We start from the raw sequence: 19,076 nt of genomic DNA, 5'->3' as shown, positions 1-19,076 counted from the left end.
CTCTAGGCATAATAATTGTGTTCCAGGTAATTTTTTGTAGGAATTGGACAACATAAAAATGTGCTTTTGCAAATGTCCATCTCAAGTGTTTATATACTAGCCAGTCATCAGCCAATGAGATTCTTCCCCTCCTGGTGTTGGAGGGAAAGCTACTAGCCAATCACGTTGCCCCTTGCATGTAGCAGTGATGTGATTGGCTGATAGCTTTCCAACCAATAACAGGAGAAGACTATCTGATTGGCTGTTGAGCACTCATGTGGAGAAAAGGAAGGATCGCTGGCCAGTGCGCCAGGGTCATTGCTGCAACTATACAACAGGCCTGGCAACACAGGATGTTATGTCATGTGCTTATTGCATTTTACTGTAATTTCGCAGTTGTAATTCTACAATGTACATGTAGTAGAAGATCAGCCCTAATAACCCTGTCGTTTGACAATGTACAGTTCCCCGTAGTTGTGAGGGGGAAGAGGACGACCCTGTGTGTGATGTTGATGGTGTCCAACATCCCAACTACTGTCAGCTCCTAGCAGCTGGGAAACTACTAGGCTATCATGCTCCCTGCCATGTGAGTACCCATGACTGTTGTACAATTAAAGAATAAAGAGACTCTTTTTACACAACCATATGTAAATACTTTTCGTTTTGTGACAGCATCTGAACTGTGAGCAGCGACACCTGTCCTGCATTACAATGTGAACCAGTCAGAATTGCCCTGAAGAAGGTGACAGACGGTCACCGAAACGTCGGTGAGAATAAAGCATTGGTTGTGTAAAAAGTCTCTTTATTCAGTGACGTACCAACCTGATGAAACTGTTCACTGTTGTACAATTGGTAAATTTTTCACAGGCGCTCAGGACTTCAGTTGGGCAGACCGACAGAAGACAGGTCTATCTCTCTCTCTGACAGTCAGTCTATACAGACTATGACACTTTTCTATGCAAAAAGGTCTATAAATATAGTATATTTACCGTTTTTCCACGTGTAAATGGAGGCTCCTCATTGGTCCGTGTCCGCAGGCACGTCCACATGCCAGGTTTTGGATTGCACTTTTATGGGCTATAGTAAATAATTGCTCAAAACCCTCTTGAGTCAGTATTTCTATCACCATTGAAGGCTACGGGTTACGGGTTTTGAATTGTACATATATTAGTCCAGCTAAACCTCTGTACCTGTACCTGATGTTAGTCATTAAGATAATACAGCCTCAGTGCCAAGAGATCCAATTATTACCTTCGGGAATGAGGTATTCCTGGGGTTGGTCATGTCCCGTACGTTTGCAGCTACATGTACATGTATAACGCACCATCCCATTTCTGCATTTGTATAATACATTGTGTTGTATGTAGTTTGGCATGATGTCTGCTAGTATACACAAGATTTTTTCTGCATCTAAGAAATCTTGTCTGTCCTTTGTGTTTACTGAATGTGTACTGTCAACTGATCTATGACTGATGCGTCTTTCCGTGTCAGGAGAAAGCCTGTAAAGTCAGCCCTGTGTGCGGACACAACGGGGAAACCTACGAGAGTAACTGTGCGGCCCACGCAGCTCGAGTCTCTATAGATTACGAAGGGCCCTGCCTGGCAGTAGGTCTAAGGCCAGGTAAGTTAACATTCTCTTGTCATTCTCTCGTCTTATCGGCAGAACTAATAAGGTTAGCACTCAGGTTTCTATAGCCAGTGCAAATTGTGTAGTGCTGGATTGGTGCTGCATTGATGCTGGATTGTTGTAATGACACTTTATCACTAATGATGCCACAGTCCAGCACCAATGCTGCACTATTCTATTCTTTCAAGGCTAATGGCTTGGTTGACAGTTTGTAATAACTGTGAAGTTACCATGTCAGTTGGCACCAATGCTATCTTACACCTGTGTCAAAATCTTAAACATTACGGCTGCATTACATAGTTTTTGAAAGGGATCCACGCTGTTATTTACTACCACTACGGCAAATTTAGTTACCATGTCATTTGTCACCAATGCTGTCTTACAGCAGTATCAAAATCTTGAACATTTTGGCTGCATTACACACCATTTTTGAAATGGATCCATGCTGTTATTTTCCTACGGTAACCGCTACGCTAAATTGACAACTGTTATGCCTATTTTCAATTAGTGTAATCATACTTCTATTAGTATTTATGTGTGCGGAAATGTCATATGAAATGTTAACAGTCTCCATTGAATGTACTTGACGATGTGTGTTTCTGTAGGACAAGGCAAGTACCCAGAGTGTTCCACAGTCAGCTGTCCAGACTCCAGCCTGTGTGAGGGGATCATTCCACCGGGGGCATGTTGTCCAGTCTGTGGTACGTAAACATGCTTTATACTGTAAATCCGGACATTTCTGTGATGGTTTTATATGTTTGGTGTCACTGCAAACTCAACAGGCCGAAAATCCACTGTCTTGTTACTTTATAGTAGTTTCTGCCACTAAACGCAAGTCTCGGCAAAGTCTACCTTCATATTTTATCTTGCCATGAAATTAGAGTGTTACAAAGCTAACTTAAATGAATTAACAATAGTTAAACCTTGTATATTAGTTTCTGCTATGTGTTCTCATTTTTTCCCCATTTTTTCTGGAATGGTCAAACAAGAAAAAAAACAGTTTTCCACCTGTACACTCACTCCTTATGTACTTACGGTGGGAATACCCCTACTGTACTTATAGGGTTTCCAACCTCTCTGCAGTTACAGATTATGCTATGCAATCTGTGAATATGTAGTTAGTACTTGTTAATGTTCTTGTAGCTTGACACTTCATCCAGTCTCAACAGTCACAACTCCCACATGATGTATAGTTACAACTGTTGTTATACTCTGCAGGTGGAGTGTTGGCCATGCTGTACAGTGGTTGGTATGTAGACCTGGTGTCCCGTCAGGCCAGTATTGGACCAATCACTGTGACACAAGTCATCCAGCAGCTCAGAAACCACGTGTCCGTGGTAAGCACTCCTTTCATCAACAATCAATGTGTTCCAGGGATTTTTTTTACAGTGTAGGGGGGCAATTTAGAGCTAAAGGCTATGTGGCAAAGCAACGCAGGTGTGAGCTGTGTGGGAAGGTTTGCAGGCATCCTCCCCCTGAAAATTGTTTAAGTTGTAGCCCTTATATACACCATTCTGTGCATTCTGAGGACTAAATTTATTTGAACTTATAGTTATGATAGGTAATTAAGTTAACACGACAGATTTGAAAATGTTTCACAGTAATCAGTGTGTGTATGATATACAAATGTACATGATATTCTTTTTTTTTTTCAACATTTATATTGTAGGTGTACCTTTATACACAAGTTTTCCATGTTCACCAGAAATGTCATTGTGTTGAATGTTTCAGCCTCAGTGTGATGTGTTTGGGTACCTGAGTATCGAGGGAGACATCATCGCCATAGTGATGCCGGTCACACCCAACACCACACCCCTACAGGTCAGTGGCATAATTTAGCTGCAGTTTCTGTTTGTTCTGTTCGAGGGAGCAGTGCAGTTTCTGTATGTTCTCCCAGAGGGAGCAGTGCAGTTTCTGTATGTTCTCCCAGAGGGAGCAGTGCAGTTTCTGTATGTTCTCCCAGAGGGAGCAGTGCAGTTTCTGTATGTTCTCCCAGAGGGAGCAGTGCAGTTTCTGTATGTTCTGCCAGAGGGTACAGTGCAGTTTCTGTATGTTCTGCCAGAGGGAGCAGTGCAGTTTCTGTATGTTCTGCCAGAGGGAGCAGTGCAGTTTCTGTATGTTCTGCCAGAGGGAGCAGTGCAGTTTCTGTATGTTCTCCCAGAGGGAGCAGTGCAGTTTCTGTATGTTCTCCCAGAGAGAGCAGTGCAGTTTCTGTATGTTCTGCCAGAGGGTACAGTGCAGTTTCTGTATGTTCTGCCAGAGGGAGCAGTGCAGTTTCTGTATGTTCTGCCAGAGGGAGCAGTGCAGTTTCTGTATGTTCTGCCAGAGGGAGCAGTGCAGTTTCTGTATGTTCTCCCAGAGGGAGCAGTGCAGTTTCTGTATGTTCTCCCAGAGGGAGCAGTGCAGTTTCTGTATGTTCTGCCAGAGGGTACAGTGCAGTTTCTGTATGTTCTACCAGAGGGTGCAGTGCAGTTTCTGTATATTCTGCTAGAGGGAGCACTGCAGTTTCTGTATCTTATGCTGGAGGGTGCAGTGCAGTTTCTGGTCAGTGAGTGCCATATGGACAAGTGCAGTTTCTGTATGTTCTGCCAGAGGGAGCAGTGCAGTTTCTGTACTATGTTCTGCCAGAGGGAGAAATACAGTTTCTGTATGCTCTACCAAAAGGGCATTGCAGTTTCTTTATGCTCTGTCGGAGAGCATTACCGTCCTGAGGGGGTGAAGCCTGCTGCCTGCAATTGTTTTTTTGTTTTCCTACTTCAGGTGGAGGCCTGTAACCAGGAAGCGCAGAAAGTGGCGGCCCTGATCAACGCGGGCAGCCCCGTTATCGTTTCCCACGTGCCTCTCTCCTTCCTTACCTCCGCCTCCCTCCACCTCGCTGCTGTCACCATGGTCAGCACCGCGACAGCAGCTGTCCCCTCACTGCCAGCACTACTGCTCTGTACAGCGACAGCTCTACACAGACTGTTCCTCCACATGTCATGACAGATCACGTAAACCTCCTGGGTAAAAGAGTCCAGGAGTAGATACTATGTCAGGGCTCTAGCCAGTGTCCATTTTTCTGTCAATTGACGGAAATTTGCTGACAGAAAAATTTTTAAACTGATCCGTCAATCTTGACGGACAAAAATCCTTGGTGGAAGCTACAGGCGGCTTGGGGACGCTGTCCACGACGATAAAAGCCACACGCTGTTTGTTTTGCTTTTGTTATGATTGTTGACAATGTGTGTCGACGCCCTTTCACATACGATAATCTCATTTACTACTTTGTAGTGTCATATGGAAAATTATTTTTTTGTGGTTTTCACGACGATTGGAATCGGCTGACGGAAATAAATTTTAAGCTGGCTAGAGCCCTGTACTATGTACAATCTACCCTAGAGATAATGTTTGTTGTAAAGTACTTCTCACAGAATGACAATCTAAAGAATGTGTATACCAATCAAGAGTGAAGTATTAATTGGAAGGGTAATCGTTATGTCCAGCAGTGCAATGTGTATTGGAAAGTGGACAGAATTGTGAACATGCCTCTCTTTTCTTATTTAAAAAAAATTTGGTACTGTAAATTCTTTCTTATTTGCAGCACTTATATTTTGCACTGGCTGAAAAGTTAGAATTTGCGGTATCTCAAGTTTGCAGTTACAACAGAAAAAAGAAATTCGTGTGTGGTGTGAATACTGTGAACTTAGATGTGCTGCAAAAATTTCAGAATTTACAGTAATGAAGAGGTACAAAGAAAAGCAGTGTTAGGCATGGAAAACAATGTTTTTAAGAGTTTTGTTATCTTATTATAAAGTAATGTGACAATCCTAACCATTCCTGAATATGAAAAAGAATTGCCGTTTACAATCAGATCAAGACAAACTGTTGTGACAATCAAGAGGAGGTTTTAGTGAGTGAGAAAGGGATGGCGAATTGTTAGGTCTGTATAATTTATTGCACTTGTTGAGATTCGTAAAAAAAGATACATGTATTTGTGCTGGACTTTAGTGTATTCAGAATAATCTATAATTGTTTACGATAATCCAGGAGTATGAAAGGCAATCATAGTATTAGTTATATCTGTATTAATGGCAGAGACAATTGGTTTAACCCAAATATGATAAGTTTTGCTTGTAATAATTTGTCATTTTTGTCAGGGCTGTCCCCAGCTTTAAATTTTTTATGCCTCATTTTTTGAGTTCCTGTTGTTAATTTTTGCTGTGACATTTGTCAAGCTAACGAAAATACATTTTTTGTCAATTTCATGCTGTGAACTTTTTTGGACGGACAGGGTGAAATATTTGTCCGTGCTGGGAAGCAAATGTCCGTCCTAGGGACGGGTCATGGAGACAGCCCTGAGTTTATGTAACTGAGTTTACTGGTATACATGTATGCAGTATGTACTATCATATGTCCCATAATGAGTTTTCATGTATGTACGTGTACCATGTACGTGTACCATGGTTCATAATGTACCATGGTATGAGATGTATGTACCATGGCTGTAAAGTATTACATGATTTATGCAGTATGGTTTTGCCATGACTTGTGTGTGTATAAACTATACCATGGTGAATACATTGTATGTAACTATGTATGAACATGCATGGTTTGTAGATGTTCATGTACTTCACCATGGATTTCTAAAGTATGTACCATGGTATGTAGATGTTCATGTACTTTACCATGGTTTTATACAGTACATGTATGTACCATGGTTTGTAGATGTTCATGTACTTTACCATGGCTTTATACAGCACATGCACACATGTATGTACCATGGTTTGTGGATGTTCATGTACCTCACCATGGATTTCTGTAGTATGTACCATGGTATGTAGATGTTCATGTACTTTACCATGGTTTTATACAGTACATGTATGTACCATGGTTTGTAGATGTTCATGTACTTTACCATGGCTTTATACAGCACATGCACACATGTATGTACCATGGTTTGTAGATGTTTATGTACTTTACCATGGTTTTATACACTGTAACACACAAGTACAGTACATGTCTAAGGCATGGTTTACGAAACACATCCATGGATTATAGATATTCATGCATTTTACCATGACTGTATACGGAATGTCTTTAAATCATGGTTTATGGAATATGTTTGATCATGGTTTTATACAGTACATGTGTGTGACATGTATTAAACCATGGCTTCCAAAGTGCATGGTTTAGATGACATTTTAATCAGGGTCAACATAACTATATTATATCATTCACAATTGACTATAGTAGACAATACCTACTATAGTTTATATAGTAATTACTCAGATGATTCAGTTTGATAATAATTTCCAGTTCAAATTTCCTGCCAATTTTTAAATGTTGCTGGAAAATTTTTCTTCGAGGCTCCAGCCTCTACAATAGAAAGACCAATGGGTTGTATTATATTATACTATGTCATATTATATTCTGTTGTAAAAATGGCAGACAACTTTGATTTAAGAACGTAAGACAATCATGAATTTTAACTCCACTTTATACAGATGAGATTTGTGTGCCAAATTTTGGCGATGCCTTAAGGGCGGAGCTGTTATTGTGTAAGAAAAATCCTAGATGAAATTGAGATAGTTAAATTTTAAATACTTAACCTGTGTGTTTTGGAGGCAAGCAGTCTAACAAAGTAGTAGCATTTTTTGTTTATCATATAGTAGAATATACAATCAGTGAAATAATAACATTGTTTTTGCCATGATTTGTACAGTATGAATCAATTGTCAAAAGCTTGGACAATTCTGAAATTTGCAATTGCAGTGAGACAATGTTTTATTTTAAGCAAGAGTAGGTAGGAACATTATGGTGTTTTTGTCTGTAAATGAACACGTAAAGAAAGTTGTGAAAATTTGACGTGAAATTGGACAATCTTTTATCTCAGTCACTACAGTTTTGATGGCATTATGACAATGGGTGGTATCACGGTTACCATATAAAAATGTGTAACTTGACAGTTTCCAAGTGAACACCAGTTGTACCTTTTTCTTTGTGCACTAACAAAAATTGTAGGGTATAGCTATTACCTTATATTTGTCAGGATGTTTTATTACAATCAGCAGAATGTATTATATGCAGATGTGTTTAAGTATAAAGTATATACTTTTTTGGGTACAATTTAGCTGTTTCTTCATATTCAGTCTTTTAGTATTTCAAGGAAATTAAGCCAACGTTTTGAGACAATGTTTATTTTGATCATCGCAATTCTGGGTTAAAATTATCAATTTTTTTTCTAACATATGATGGACATAAGGCCACACCAATTTAATTTATTGGTTCACGGATTTTTTCATAAAAAATACGGAGCGAGAGGGCGAAATAAAAATAAAAATAAAAGTTGTAAAATGGTTCGGGTAAAGGTAAGGGCTAATCCCAAACATAAAGAAAAAAAAGTTTTCAGCTTGAAAAAAGTACAAAAACACTATTATTGTATAGTAACAGCACCTGTTCGTTGAAAATTACAAAAGTAGTGTCAGTTTTTATGTTTGCTACACCAGAAAGTTGGTGAATGGTTTCATTAATGGTGAAAATTTGCTGAGTGGTAATTTTTATTTTTATTTTTTTTTTCCCAAAAAATAGGAGCGAGCGAATCCGTGAACCAAGAAATTAAATTGGTGTGGCCTAAACCTGAGATTATTTTCTTTTTTGTTTATACATGTATGCAGTGGAAGTGTAACAAAATAACCTTGTGTCCATCAGACTATCAATTAATTTTCACTTAACAGTATATACATAACGTATTGGCTATACCATCTCTAGTTTAAAATGCTACAATTTGTTCTGTAAATTCTTAGTGCCAATTCATTTGTGAGGTTGTAGAGACGATGTTACTTGCTGTATTTCTCTGTGCTTCTGTCCTCTGCATTTGTATCCATTGTGTTCCGACTTGACGTTTGGATGAACTTGAATGTATTTTTAACCCCTTGTAAGCAACTCCACACCTCCAATGTTGTATGGATAATGCAGTATTCTAATGGTTAATTTGCAGACAACATGACAAACTAGGTGTGTTCTGTATAAGGCCAAGATAATCATTTTGATAATAATGTTTGCAACTTCGCATGACATAGATTGGTACTTTTATATGTTATCATTCCTTGGTTATCGGAATAGTCCCAAATTTTGTACCCCCAGCAACCCCCCCACACCCCGTCCACCAGACGGCGATCGCTGATTGACCTAAATTGGCTTTGTGTGACTTTGGAATCCCTAGTACAGAATGGTGTGTAATGCTGCATTGATGCTGGATGTGGCATTTTAACACTAATACTGTAATGCCTCAGTCCTGCACCAAAGCTGCAATATTCAAGCTATTCGTTCAAGGCTTTGCTGGACTTGACAGTTTAGAATAACTGTGAAGTTACCATGGCAGTATGGCACCAATGCTATACTACTGCAGCATCAAAATCTTGAGCTTTAGGGTCACATTACGCACCATTTTTGCCAGGGATATAATGCTCAGTGCAAAGATATAAATTTTAAAACAAACTAAACACAGAATGTAAACCTTTTCTTTGAAATTGACCTCCAATAGGTCTCCGAGAGATAACAAACTCTAGTAGATAACTTAACTTGCACAAGGCTTTTGCTTTTCCAGAACTTTCTTTTCTCAATGAGATTATCTTTCCATGTATGTACTTAACTGAAACTTCACACTGATTATCCTTTCTGTTAGTTCGAATTTGGCACGTTTTTTTCTGAAAACCAAGGAATGTATAACCTAGTGTGGCTTGGATTGGACGCGGAAAGCTAAAAGTTCGCATTTTGCAGATTGAACAACTACTTAGAATTTGAAGCCAGGTTTTAAATAAATACCAAGATACGTACGTTTTTAATACAAACTGGATCCCACCAGTAATATTAATACATTGAGGCAATCATTGACAACAAGTGGAGATTCTGGGCAGGCAGGGTTGAACTGTGTACAGTATTAAACAGATGAGTGCGTATATAGAAGTTGAAGTAGGACAGAATATGATGAAGATTTTAAAGTCATATATCCCAGTTGTGAAGTGAAATAAAGTCTCTACTTTTGCATACAAATATTGGGTTGTTGTGACTTATTTAACCGTGTACATGTTTGTTGTAGCCTAGGTACCATACGGATAGTAGTCTGCTCCTGCTACATTGTACCTGTCAGGAGACCTGCGCATTCAAACCTTTTGGTGGGGATGTCTTGAGTTAATGAGAGAATTAAGGAATGGGTTCTAGAGCATTCTTTTAATGACAACAGGCCTCCCACTAGCGGATGCAGGGCGTTTGGGGTGTTAGAATGCCTGTTGGAACGAGCGTTCGAACCCATTCCTTTATTCGCTGTAATGAAGGGAACAATCAACGCCCTTGTCCAAAATTTGGACGATCCCAGACGTTAGAGATGTCATGGTTCCCAGACGGTATAGCAGAGAAGCGACTGTATATAGTGTATAATAAAAGTTGGAGCGAGAAGCAACTGTTAATAAACCTTAGAGCGAACTACTGTCCTGATGGTACTGTACATACCCAGGCTATTTATTGTGCATACCGTTCAAACTGCTACTGTGTATTTGGGACACCTAAAATCCATTTACTTTTGTAGGAAATCAAATTCACCAAAGGCAGGAAAAGGAGTCTTTTTTTAAAACTTAAAAGTGTGCTGTTGAAACACTTCAGCAGTATTATAATGTAATTTGAAATGTATATTCAGTGACATTCTTATTTGACGTCAAGTAAATCCACCACAATCGTTGCAAAACTAATAAAAGCATAACTTAATTCATTGACAGCAGTAATTGCAAGTTTATTGATGTAGAGTGCATACATACAAGGTAAAGAATCATCATTACTCCCTGGACAAACTTTTCCATCTTTTTCTAGAACAGGTCTGACAGATACATTATACACTATAGTCAATCCTCTCTCTCCACTAACAGTACTTAAATCAGGTCAGGTTAAGTCTGAAACAATTTCAGGACAACTGTATTTAGCATGCCAGATATAATATTAAATCAGTGTGATACACCTTTGTACAGCCGAGCAATCTTGTGTGTTAGAATAATGATTTTTCACACCCTTCAAAACTGCCTTTAAAAAAAAACTTCTGTTGCAAATGCACGTATCACATCTTATAATTCGGACAATTAGTGCTTTGTTGTCGGATACTACAAATACAGGATGTTTTGTTGCTGCTACCTTTTACCAGTACTATACACATTTCACAACTCTCAAACAGACTTTCCTTAAAATTACAATAATCATTTTTAGGAAGAAAAGAAGAGCCTTTCTATTGTCAGACTGCTAGTGAGGAATACCATATTTAAACATAATTTTCCCAACAAACACCCAAAAAGGAGTCGAGCGCAACTCTAGGTAGACCTAACACATCTTTACTTCGCCCAGCAAGTTGAAGTTGTTCAGTTACAGAAGTTTAGAGGACAACACACAACCAGTGTGATACTCACGAGCCAACAACAGTGAAGGTCTGGTGCGATATATTCACCACTAAACTGCCCAGTACTGTTTAAGAATGAACCCCAATTTTGTTTCCTTTCTTTTCCTACAGGCCATTTAATAAAGTCTATGGATGACGTCACCAACTGTAATAATTCAATGCAAAAAAGGCAAAACATTTAGTTATGTTAGTAGCATTAAAAGACAGACAATACACAATATAGTGATTTAGGTACATCCCTTTCTTCTGGCTTGTTAATGAACATTCGAACAGTCCTTAAAAACAACTTACGTCTGCTTGATACAAACTTCTGTGGTTTTGTTTATTTCACATATAATTTACATCTGCTGTGTATTATAACCCTACCATTATTAGTGTATATGTAGACGTCATCCATACAATTATCTGACCTGACTTGGACATAGTCTTTTTGCTGAACACTGCACTGTCTGTTGTATCTAGTTTTTCATATGTGCCAGTAACCAACTAACTACCAAGAAATGTACAAATGAGATGTGTGCAAGGGTTGACTGGTTCTGTGCAGTATTATATAATCAACTATTGTTTTCTTTTAATGTGCCATAATTTGGTCTGGGCTCAAGAGAACACTCAATTAATAACTTGAAAATTAAAGTGAGAGGAAACTGGATTCTTGTTTTTTTTTGTGCTAAAATGTCTTACACTATGTAACAAATGATTACACTATCACTAACTCCAAACCTGAAGGATCCCTTACAGCTTTCCTTACAATTCTGTGTACATGTGGAGAGGCTTATGTTTAGCCCCACACAACCTGGAAAATTAGCAACTCATTAGCGCCACCTTGCAGGTACAAATGGTACCACATGTCACACAATCAAAACTGAATGACTGAGATCTCCATTTCCTTCCTTACTTCCCAAAGTTTTCCTTCCCTTCAGTCTTTTGCTTTTACGCTAAAACAATTTTAGTTTAAGGTTGACTTGCTTTGACACGACTGCGGTACTGTGTGCATTACCTATTGCAGCTGCTGCGAACAGCTACACAGACAGGTGAAAAGGCTGCAAACAGGTGCACAGTGACAATAGCTCACGAGTAGTCATATTGGCTATAGCTTTCTAACAATGGGAAAATATTTTTGCTTCAGTTGGCGCTTTCTTGTCACTATACCATTGACACAAAAGAGTTCTGCCAATACAGCAATGAAATCCTTCACAGAACTACAAGGAAAGCTACAAGGGTCTGTCAGGGATAGCTTTATACAAGGTTGAACAGTGCCCCCTTCTCAAGCTGCCCAAAACCATGTTTCTACTGGGATGGGATCTAGTTTTTGTTGTTTTTCAGTTGGTTGGAAAGCCAGTCCAGCCCTTCGTATAGCCCGTCTCCGCTTGTTGCACATGTGGCCTGGATGTACCATTGTCGGTTGCGGAGGTTATGTAGTGCCAACTTGTCCGTGATTTCTGCAGCATTCATGGCATTCGGAAGATCCTGGTGGAAAAAGACCAAAATAAATTTAGCGTTTGCTGGCGCTTGGAAATTTAAACGTTTGAGGAATAAGTCCAACTTTCCGCCCCATTCCACTAGGGTGGCAAACTCCTGTGAACAAAGATTTTGTTGAACTGATCGTCACAAATTCTATGGATAAAAAGCCAATCCTTTTTACGTGTTGTCATAGCCATATTCCAAATACTGGTTACTCATGCAACTAGATATGATATCTGTCAATCTGTGGTCATTCCTCAGTGCCACTGTGTAAGATTTTGTTTATAACCAAAAACTATTAATTGATATGTGGCAAAAAAAATTTAGACAGTCTAATAGGAAACAAAAATCTTACACAAGTCAAAATAAGGTTGATACAATTAGCACCTGTTGTTTGGGTACAGGCGTTAACATTGTCTTTTAGGGGTGGTAGATCTAAAGTACTGGAAGTTTTGAAACGTTGGCATGGTTTTCAGCCATACTTTCACAGTTTGCATGGTATTCAATTTATAAAAACAAGGGTTACCCAAATTCATATTTTGCCGCAGTGAGATTGCCGTTTAGTGGAATGGAGCCCATTAAGAGTCTACAACGCTTCAAAACCTTATACACATATATATATGTGGGTAGAGATTGTGATCCAACAGAATAAAAGATCCCACTTTGACAGAGACTCCAATCAGATTCTAAAAATGTGCTGGGGTTGAGACCCACTAACAGACTAATTCATCAATCTAAAGAGACAAATTTATGGGAATGTCTTCAAACTTTCACATCTGTCACTAAGAGCCATACATTTTTTTTATCATAAAATTTACAGATCTGACCAAATCTCTACCAGGAAAATTTAGGTTTCTGTCAGATTTTAATCTCTACCTTGTCATATACTGTAAAAATACATTCATTTTCATGGCAGTAAATTTAATGTTAGGATGTGAGAGGTGGTTTGAAAAAGTGGTTCGAGTTTGCATTTTGAAACAATTTTGTAGTAGAATAGGCATATAGAACACAACTTCTCCATGTTTTGATTCTGCGATCACAGTGAAAACCACTTAAATAAAACCACCACACACATTTCAGTATGAAATGGGGACAAGTCACCTGTTAATTGTGTTATATATGCGCCATATGTCACAAATGTGATACAAATCAACAAGCCAGTTGACAGTACGGTACTGCGTATGCGTAGGGTCATTGATGAAAGCCCTTGACTTTTAAAAAGTTCTTGAAATAGTGTCCAAAAGTTTTTATGTTCGTCTCAGGGACCTTTGAAATTTTGCATTACTGTAAATGCACTTAAGTTTGCTGGGATTTAATTTTACGGTAGCGGGAAAAGGGCCTTTGTGCGGTGGTTTTAAGTTCGCGCCATGCACTGTAGCATTTTACTGCCATGAAAAAAATGTTTGCGGTGGTTTTGAATTTGCGGTGAAGCGGCCACAGCGAATACCGCGAACACTAAACCACCGCGAAAGTTTCTGCATTTACAGTACCCAGTGCATACTCAGTTTGAACTGTGAACCGGCTTGTACATTAAGAAGTAGACCATTGTGCTGCAAGACACCACTGTGAGTTTCTTCCACCGTCCGAATCTGCCATGCTTTACCTGCTTGTTGGCAAAGACTAACAATACGGCATCTCTGAGCTCATCTTCCTGCAGCATTCTCATCAACTCTTCCTTCGCCTCAGTGGCACGCTCCCTGTCATTGCTGTCTATCACAAAGATTAGGCCTACAGAGTGGGAAACCGTTAAACAACAGATATGTCATTGGGTTCTTTACCTGCTTGTTGGCAAAGACTAACAATACGGCATCTCTGAGCTCGTCTTCTGCCAGCATTCGCTGCAACTCTTCCCGAGCCTCTGTGGCACGTTCCCTGTCATTGCTGTCAACCACAAAGATAAGGCCTACGGAACATAAACCGATGGTTAGCTTCCTTTCTTTAAAAACGTCTTATTTCAGACAAATCTACAGTTTACAGGGCTTCATTTAACCTAAAATTTTGTTGCATAGGAAAAATTTGGGGTGCATAAAAATCAAAATCTTCAATTTAAAGCTCTGATAAATTGTGATGAACTCAAATTCAACTTTTAAACAAATAATACAACATAGAGTCTATACTTTTTTTCTGACACTTCACATTTCCGAATATGCTATACTTATGTACAATAGTGCTTGACATCATCATCATCGCGGGCTTTACAATAGTACTTTACATACATATACAAAATCCTACACAAATATTACGGCGCACTGGTACGTTAGTCCTTCAGACAAAAAATTAGATACATAGTTCCAACTTTTCATGATCCCAGTACTTTCTGTTCTGTGATGTTAAATCATTAGATACAAGTAAAAGTGACACAGCTACTATAGCATTACCACACAAAAAATATATATGGGAAAGATTTTCTTTCCCTTTGCAAAAGGATTATGGCTAAAGGCACATCAAGAACAAAAATTTTGTACACACATGCTTTCAAAAAGGTGTAAAATTTACTAAAAAGTAAGGAAGTGTTGATTTCAAATGTACAAAAATCTCAAAATACAAATTACAGGAAGTCCTGCTGCAATACCAAGGGAAGCAGCAAGAAGACCCAAACTTGACCTACACACATACCGCATACATCACAATCCATCCATATCTTCTCAAGTAATAACAGACTAATAAAAACGATACCTCCTTGGATGGGGGTAACTCACCTTGTGTGTTCTGGAAATAGTGACGCCACAGCGGTCTGATCTTGTCCTGCCCACCCACATCCCATACCGTGAAACTGATGTTCTTGTACTCAACAGTCTCTACATTAAAACCTACAGGGACAAGACAGATTGGAACAGAGTATCAGTCACCTGAAAAATCAGCCACATTCATGTGGCACAAAGGCAGGGCTGTTTCCAGCTTAATCTTTTTTGTCAAACCCATTGCTTGACAACCTATGTTGTAAGCTTAACAAAAATACATTTTCATTAACTCCATGTCATGAACTTCAGATTTTTTGACAGATGGAGTTAGGGTAGGTACCAGCAGAGAAAATTCAGGTACATGTCTGGTTTGGGTCCAGAGGAACAGGTCCAGGTCTGGATCTGAGTGAAAACTTGTGATTGGGTAATACTCAAAACAATGCTCCAATTCTCAAAGGATTCTGTTTGGTGGAGTGTTCGACTCCCACTGGCATTTTAAAATCTTATCTTCGTAAACAATGCTGCCTCTGTTAACTTGTGAATCACAGCCAATGGGTGAGAAAATAAGATAAGGAGCGAGTATGTTTACTAAAATCATCTTAATGTCAAAAGAACACACAAGATTTGGGAATCTTCTTTGACGATCTGCAATGCGGCAGAAAAAAAACAATATCCCTGTTTAAGACTCCACCACAATTAAGAAAAGCTTTTGTGTTTTCATCAAAATCCAAAGATATTCTCTTCTTTAAATACCCCCCCCCCCCCCAAAAAAAGGATTCAAGGGAAGACAGGCAAAAGATATCATGGTACAACGTTTCTTACCAATAGTCGGAATGGTTGTGACAATCTCTCCAAGCTTGAGTTTGTACAAAATGGTCGTCTTTCCGGCGGCGTCCAACCCCACCATCAGGATGCGCATCTCCTTCTTGCCAAACAGGCCCTGGAACAGCTTACCGAACACGCTCCCCATGGTCGATTGCTTGTATGATCTGGTGCTTGTCACAAAAAGGACTGGAGAAATGGAGAAAAAACAAACATAATATGTAGGGTGGTTAGTACTAAATAATAGAAAAACATTGTATCCAAATAATACATAACTGTATCCAAATAATACATAACCAATGAAAGAATCTTTAAAACCTGAAAACAAACCAGAAACCAGGATGATAATTCTTTTTTTCTCTTGCAGAATCTCAAGCAAAATTGGTCCCATCAGCTTAAAAAGGGCCGCCAAAGGTGTTATCTCACTGCACTTGGGGCACCAGTGCGGCACTACGGGGTTCGTTCACTGCGGCACTGTTGGGTTATTTTTGCAGTTTTTATATTATTTAGATATTGCGTAATACATACAGGTATGACTTAGAAGACAAAAAATTCACAAAACGTGAGAAAATTTGTTCTTTATCTCTAAAATTTGTTGAGTAATCTTTCGAACCCCGCAGTGCCGCACCAGTACCCCAAGTGCAGTGAGATACCGCCTTCAGTCACCCAAGCCTACAACTTGCCTCCACAACTACTGTAAATGCAGAGATGTTTGCAGTGGTTTTATGTTTGCAGTTTTCACTGAGGCCTTTTCACTGTCAGCTCCAAACCACCGCAAACATTTTCCATCATCAAACCACGTGGCTGTATCTTGTTGAACCAAGCTGAGTCTACCAGCAAAATTTGTACCTCAAAATCAAGGAAATAGCATTTCATATAAGGTCTAGATTTCAAAATTTCCTTGGGGAGCATACCCCCAGACCCGTTTGGACCATCACACATTCCACAGGACCTCCATTCAAAATCCTGGGGACAGAATACAGAGTTCTCCCCAGAGGATGGAATAACGGAGGCCCTCCACTATATTCCTAACCCAGCTCCACTATACTACTTTTGAAATTTGGTGTGTTTCTTCCCTCTTTTCTTGGTGTTTTATTAAAATCTAGGAAAATTTACAGATTTTTGTGCCAAGTGGCATCCCTTTTCCAGTGGGCATTGTCTGCAAAAACTTGTGAATTGGCGATGATCAAGACAATAGTCGTTTTGCCACTTCACAACAAAGGAATCACTATAACATATTATACTTGTAGTATTTGACACCCTTTTTCATTGCAAAATGAACCCATTTTCATGAAAGCGCAGCGCGTTGGTGCGGGCTATTTTTGCCCTCCACTATACTAAAAAATTCTGGGGAGAACCCTGGAATAAAATTTCAGGCTGGCTACATGTACATGTACAACACTGCACTGACCATATACAATTTGTATGTAGTTGTGTTAGCCCTGCTCTCAAGTCAAGGTGACCACATGCCTGGAGAATGTTAGCTTTGTTTTCAGTCCTCCATGTAAACTGAATTGTGGGCTTGGCTGCCAAGTTTGGCACACACCAACCCACAGACTAGTTGACATTGAAATCTAAGGGGATTTTTGAGATTTGGCAAAAATACAATTTCAAACCATGCATTGAAACACCCAATTATATGATGATGTCATAGCTTAGAATACAAGACTACAAATACAAGGGCTACATAAATTCTATGCCTTCTTGGTGATCTCATTTACTAAGATGTGTCAAGTTTATGAAGTTAGCTCTAGAACCTATTATTAATCTATAATGTGGTTGTGTTGTGTGGTTGTTAATCCTATTCTTTCCACTACACAAGACAGGACACGCATAATTTTCAATGAACATGACCTTGATTCCAATCAGATTCGACACAAATCAAGTATTGCAGGTCCTTTGCAAAATTAGCATATTCATAATTACACTTTGCATAGAGTGACTTGTATATCTTCAACAGGGCAGACAGAAAAACAACATTTTTTTTAAAATCATAATTGTCTCACACCCATTTGATACGGATACATTTCATGAAATTTACATTTTGCTAGAAACCAATTATCAAATTTCTGAAAAGGATAGTTATGGTGATAACTGCAATCTATAATATATATGGCGAAATTTGACGGAAATCACGGCAACTTTCAACAATAAGAGACAAATCTTCCTTCTCCAGAAATTCTACTGGTCATTTTCGGGCTAATTTTTAGACCGAACAAAGACAAGTTACGAGAAGAAAGCTTGTCACGCCCTGACTTGAAGTGACAGCAAAATCCCGACCAGTGCTTTACCATGTATATACGTGGACATCGCACGTTTTCCCCTCATCCTAACATTCCTCAACTATTACGCACGATTTGGACATGGTTTCATTTTCAGACAAACGTTTTAGACGTATTCCATGTGTGGTTGGTACTGAATCCTTTTCAAAATGATGAAATAAAACGAAATTTTCAAAAATGTGCTTTTGGGGGGTGGAGGGAGGGGGGCAGAAACCGGCGCGGTTTACAAGTACTGTATATCGTTAGTTCCAACTTTCGTGCCCCTAAAATTCAAAACCACGGCGATTTGACACGTAAAAACACGGCAAAACAGGCCAAGAAGATCCTTAATAACTAAAATACGTCGAAAGAATTCCCCTGTTGCGGACTTGAGAGCAGAAATTGGTATGAGAAACAACCTGTTCACAGAAAACGTTTTCTAGAAATGAACAGACAACCTCGTCTTGTTCAGTAGCGGAAGTCGTCGCCAACGTTGCACAACCAGCGACAATACGTCGAAAATGGACACAAAAATCGTCCATAAATTCTCCCGGGCACTCTATAACTATCATAGTATAAGGTGTAGGTAGAATACAAGAAGGAAAATGGGGTTAAAATGTGTAAGGAAAGATTTTGAGACCCACCTCAGGTAGATACCAGTCTCCAAAATGGCGGATGTGAAAAGGTGTCGTTGCATGTGCCACGTCAGAGGGGTCTGAGTAATGCTCAATTGCGTGACCCCCTACCACGTGACCGGAACATCGCACACCCTCCCCTGCGACATCTGGCGACCACTTTAGAATCTGCAGAAAATGATCTAACGTTAATAC

At 39.2% G+C, this 19,076-nt stretch overlaps 2 protein-coding genes across 3 annotated transcripts in view; one reads left to right on the top strand and one right to left on the bottom strand.

Annotated features, from left to right (window-relative positions):
- LOC118423884 (reversion-inducing cysteine-rich protein with Kazal motifs-like) overlaps positions 1 to 4,724 on the top strand; it is a 28,236-nt gene extending 23,512 nt beyond the window's left edge. Inside the window, 6 exon segments of the mRNA XM_035832198.1 lie at positions 444 to 565; positions 1,471 to 1,600; positions 2,212 to 2,307; positions 2,825 to 2,943; positions 3,338 to 3,427; positions 4,367 to 4,724. Of these exon segments, the coding sequence (XP_035688091.1) occupies positions 444 to 565; positions 1,471 to 1,600; positions 2,212 to 2,307; positions 2,825 to 2,943; positions 3,338 to 3,427; positions 4,367 to 4,588 (779 nt within the window). The 3' untranslated portion in view covers positions 4,589 to 4,724.
- Positions 4,725 to 10,349: 5,625 nt separating this feature from the next.
- On the bottom strand, positions 10,350 to 19,076 carry LOC118423893 (ADP-ribosylation factor 1-like 2). Of its 2 annotated transcripts, none has more exons than XM_035832210.1 (5): positions 18,891 to 19,076; positions 15,986 to 16,174; positions 15,182 to 15,292; positions 14,086 to 14,210; positions 10,350 to 12,488 (listed from the first exon to the last, which is right to left on the bottom strand). In XM_035832210.1, exons 2-5 carry the CDS (start codon positions 16,131 to 16,133, stop codon positions 12,324 to 12,326), a joined length of 549 nt encoding a protein of 182 aa, XP_035688103.1. In that variant the 5' UTR covers positions 16,134 to 16,174; positions 18,891 to 19,076; the 3' UTR covers positions 10,350 to 12,323. The 2 variants fall into 2 exon arrangements, with proteins under 2 accessions (XP_035688103.1, XP_035688102.1); XM_035832209.1 differs by lacking the exon at positions 14,086 to 14,210 and adding an exon at positions 14,261 to 14,385 and having other exon boundaries at positions 18,891 to 19,075.

The sequence above is a fragment of the Branchiostoma floridae genome, chromosome 10 (genome assembly GCF_000003815.2).
Source record: "Branchiostoma floridae strain S238N-H82 chromosome 10, Bfl_VNyyK, whole genome shotgun sequence".
In the NCBI taxonomy this organism is placed as follows: Eukaryota; Metazoa; Chordata; class Leptocardii; order Amphioxiformes; family Branchiostomatidae; genus Branchiostoma; species Branchiostoma floridae.
This window is presented reverse-complemented; position numbering and strand designations above follow the sequence as displayed.

What these genes read in the sequence shown, in the direction of transcription:
- LOC118423893 (XM_035832210.1), bottom strand. Translation starts at nt 16,133, where the DNA reads ATGGGGAGCGTGTTCGGTAAGCTGTTCCAGGGCCTGTTTGGCAAGAAG. An exon ending in CTATTTCCAGAACACACAAG is followed by an intron (nt 14,211 to 15,181) that starts GTGAGTTACCCC and finishes CCCACTCTGTAG; the next exon opens with GCCTAATCTTTGTGATAGAC. An exon ending in TAGTCTTTGCCAACAAGCAG is followed by an intron (nt 12,489 to 14,085) that starts GTAAAGCATGGC and finishes TTTTTCCACCAG; the next exon opens with GATCTTCCGAATGCCATGAA.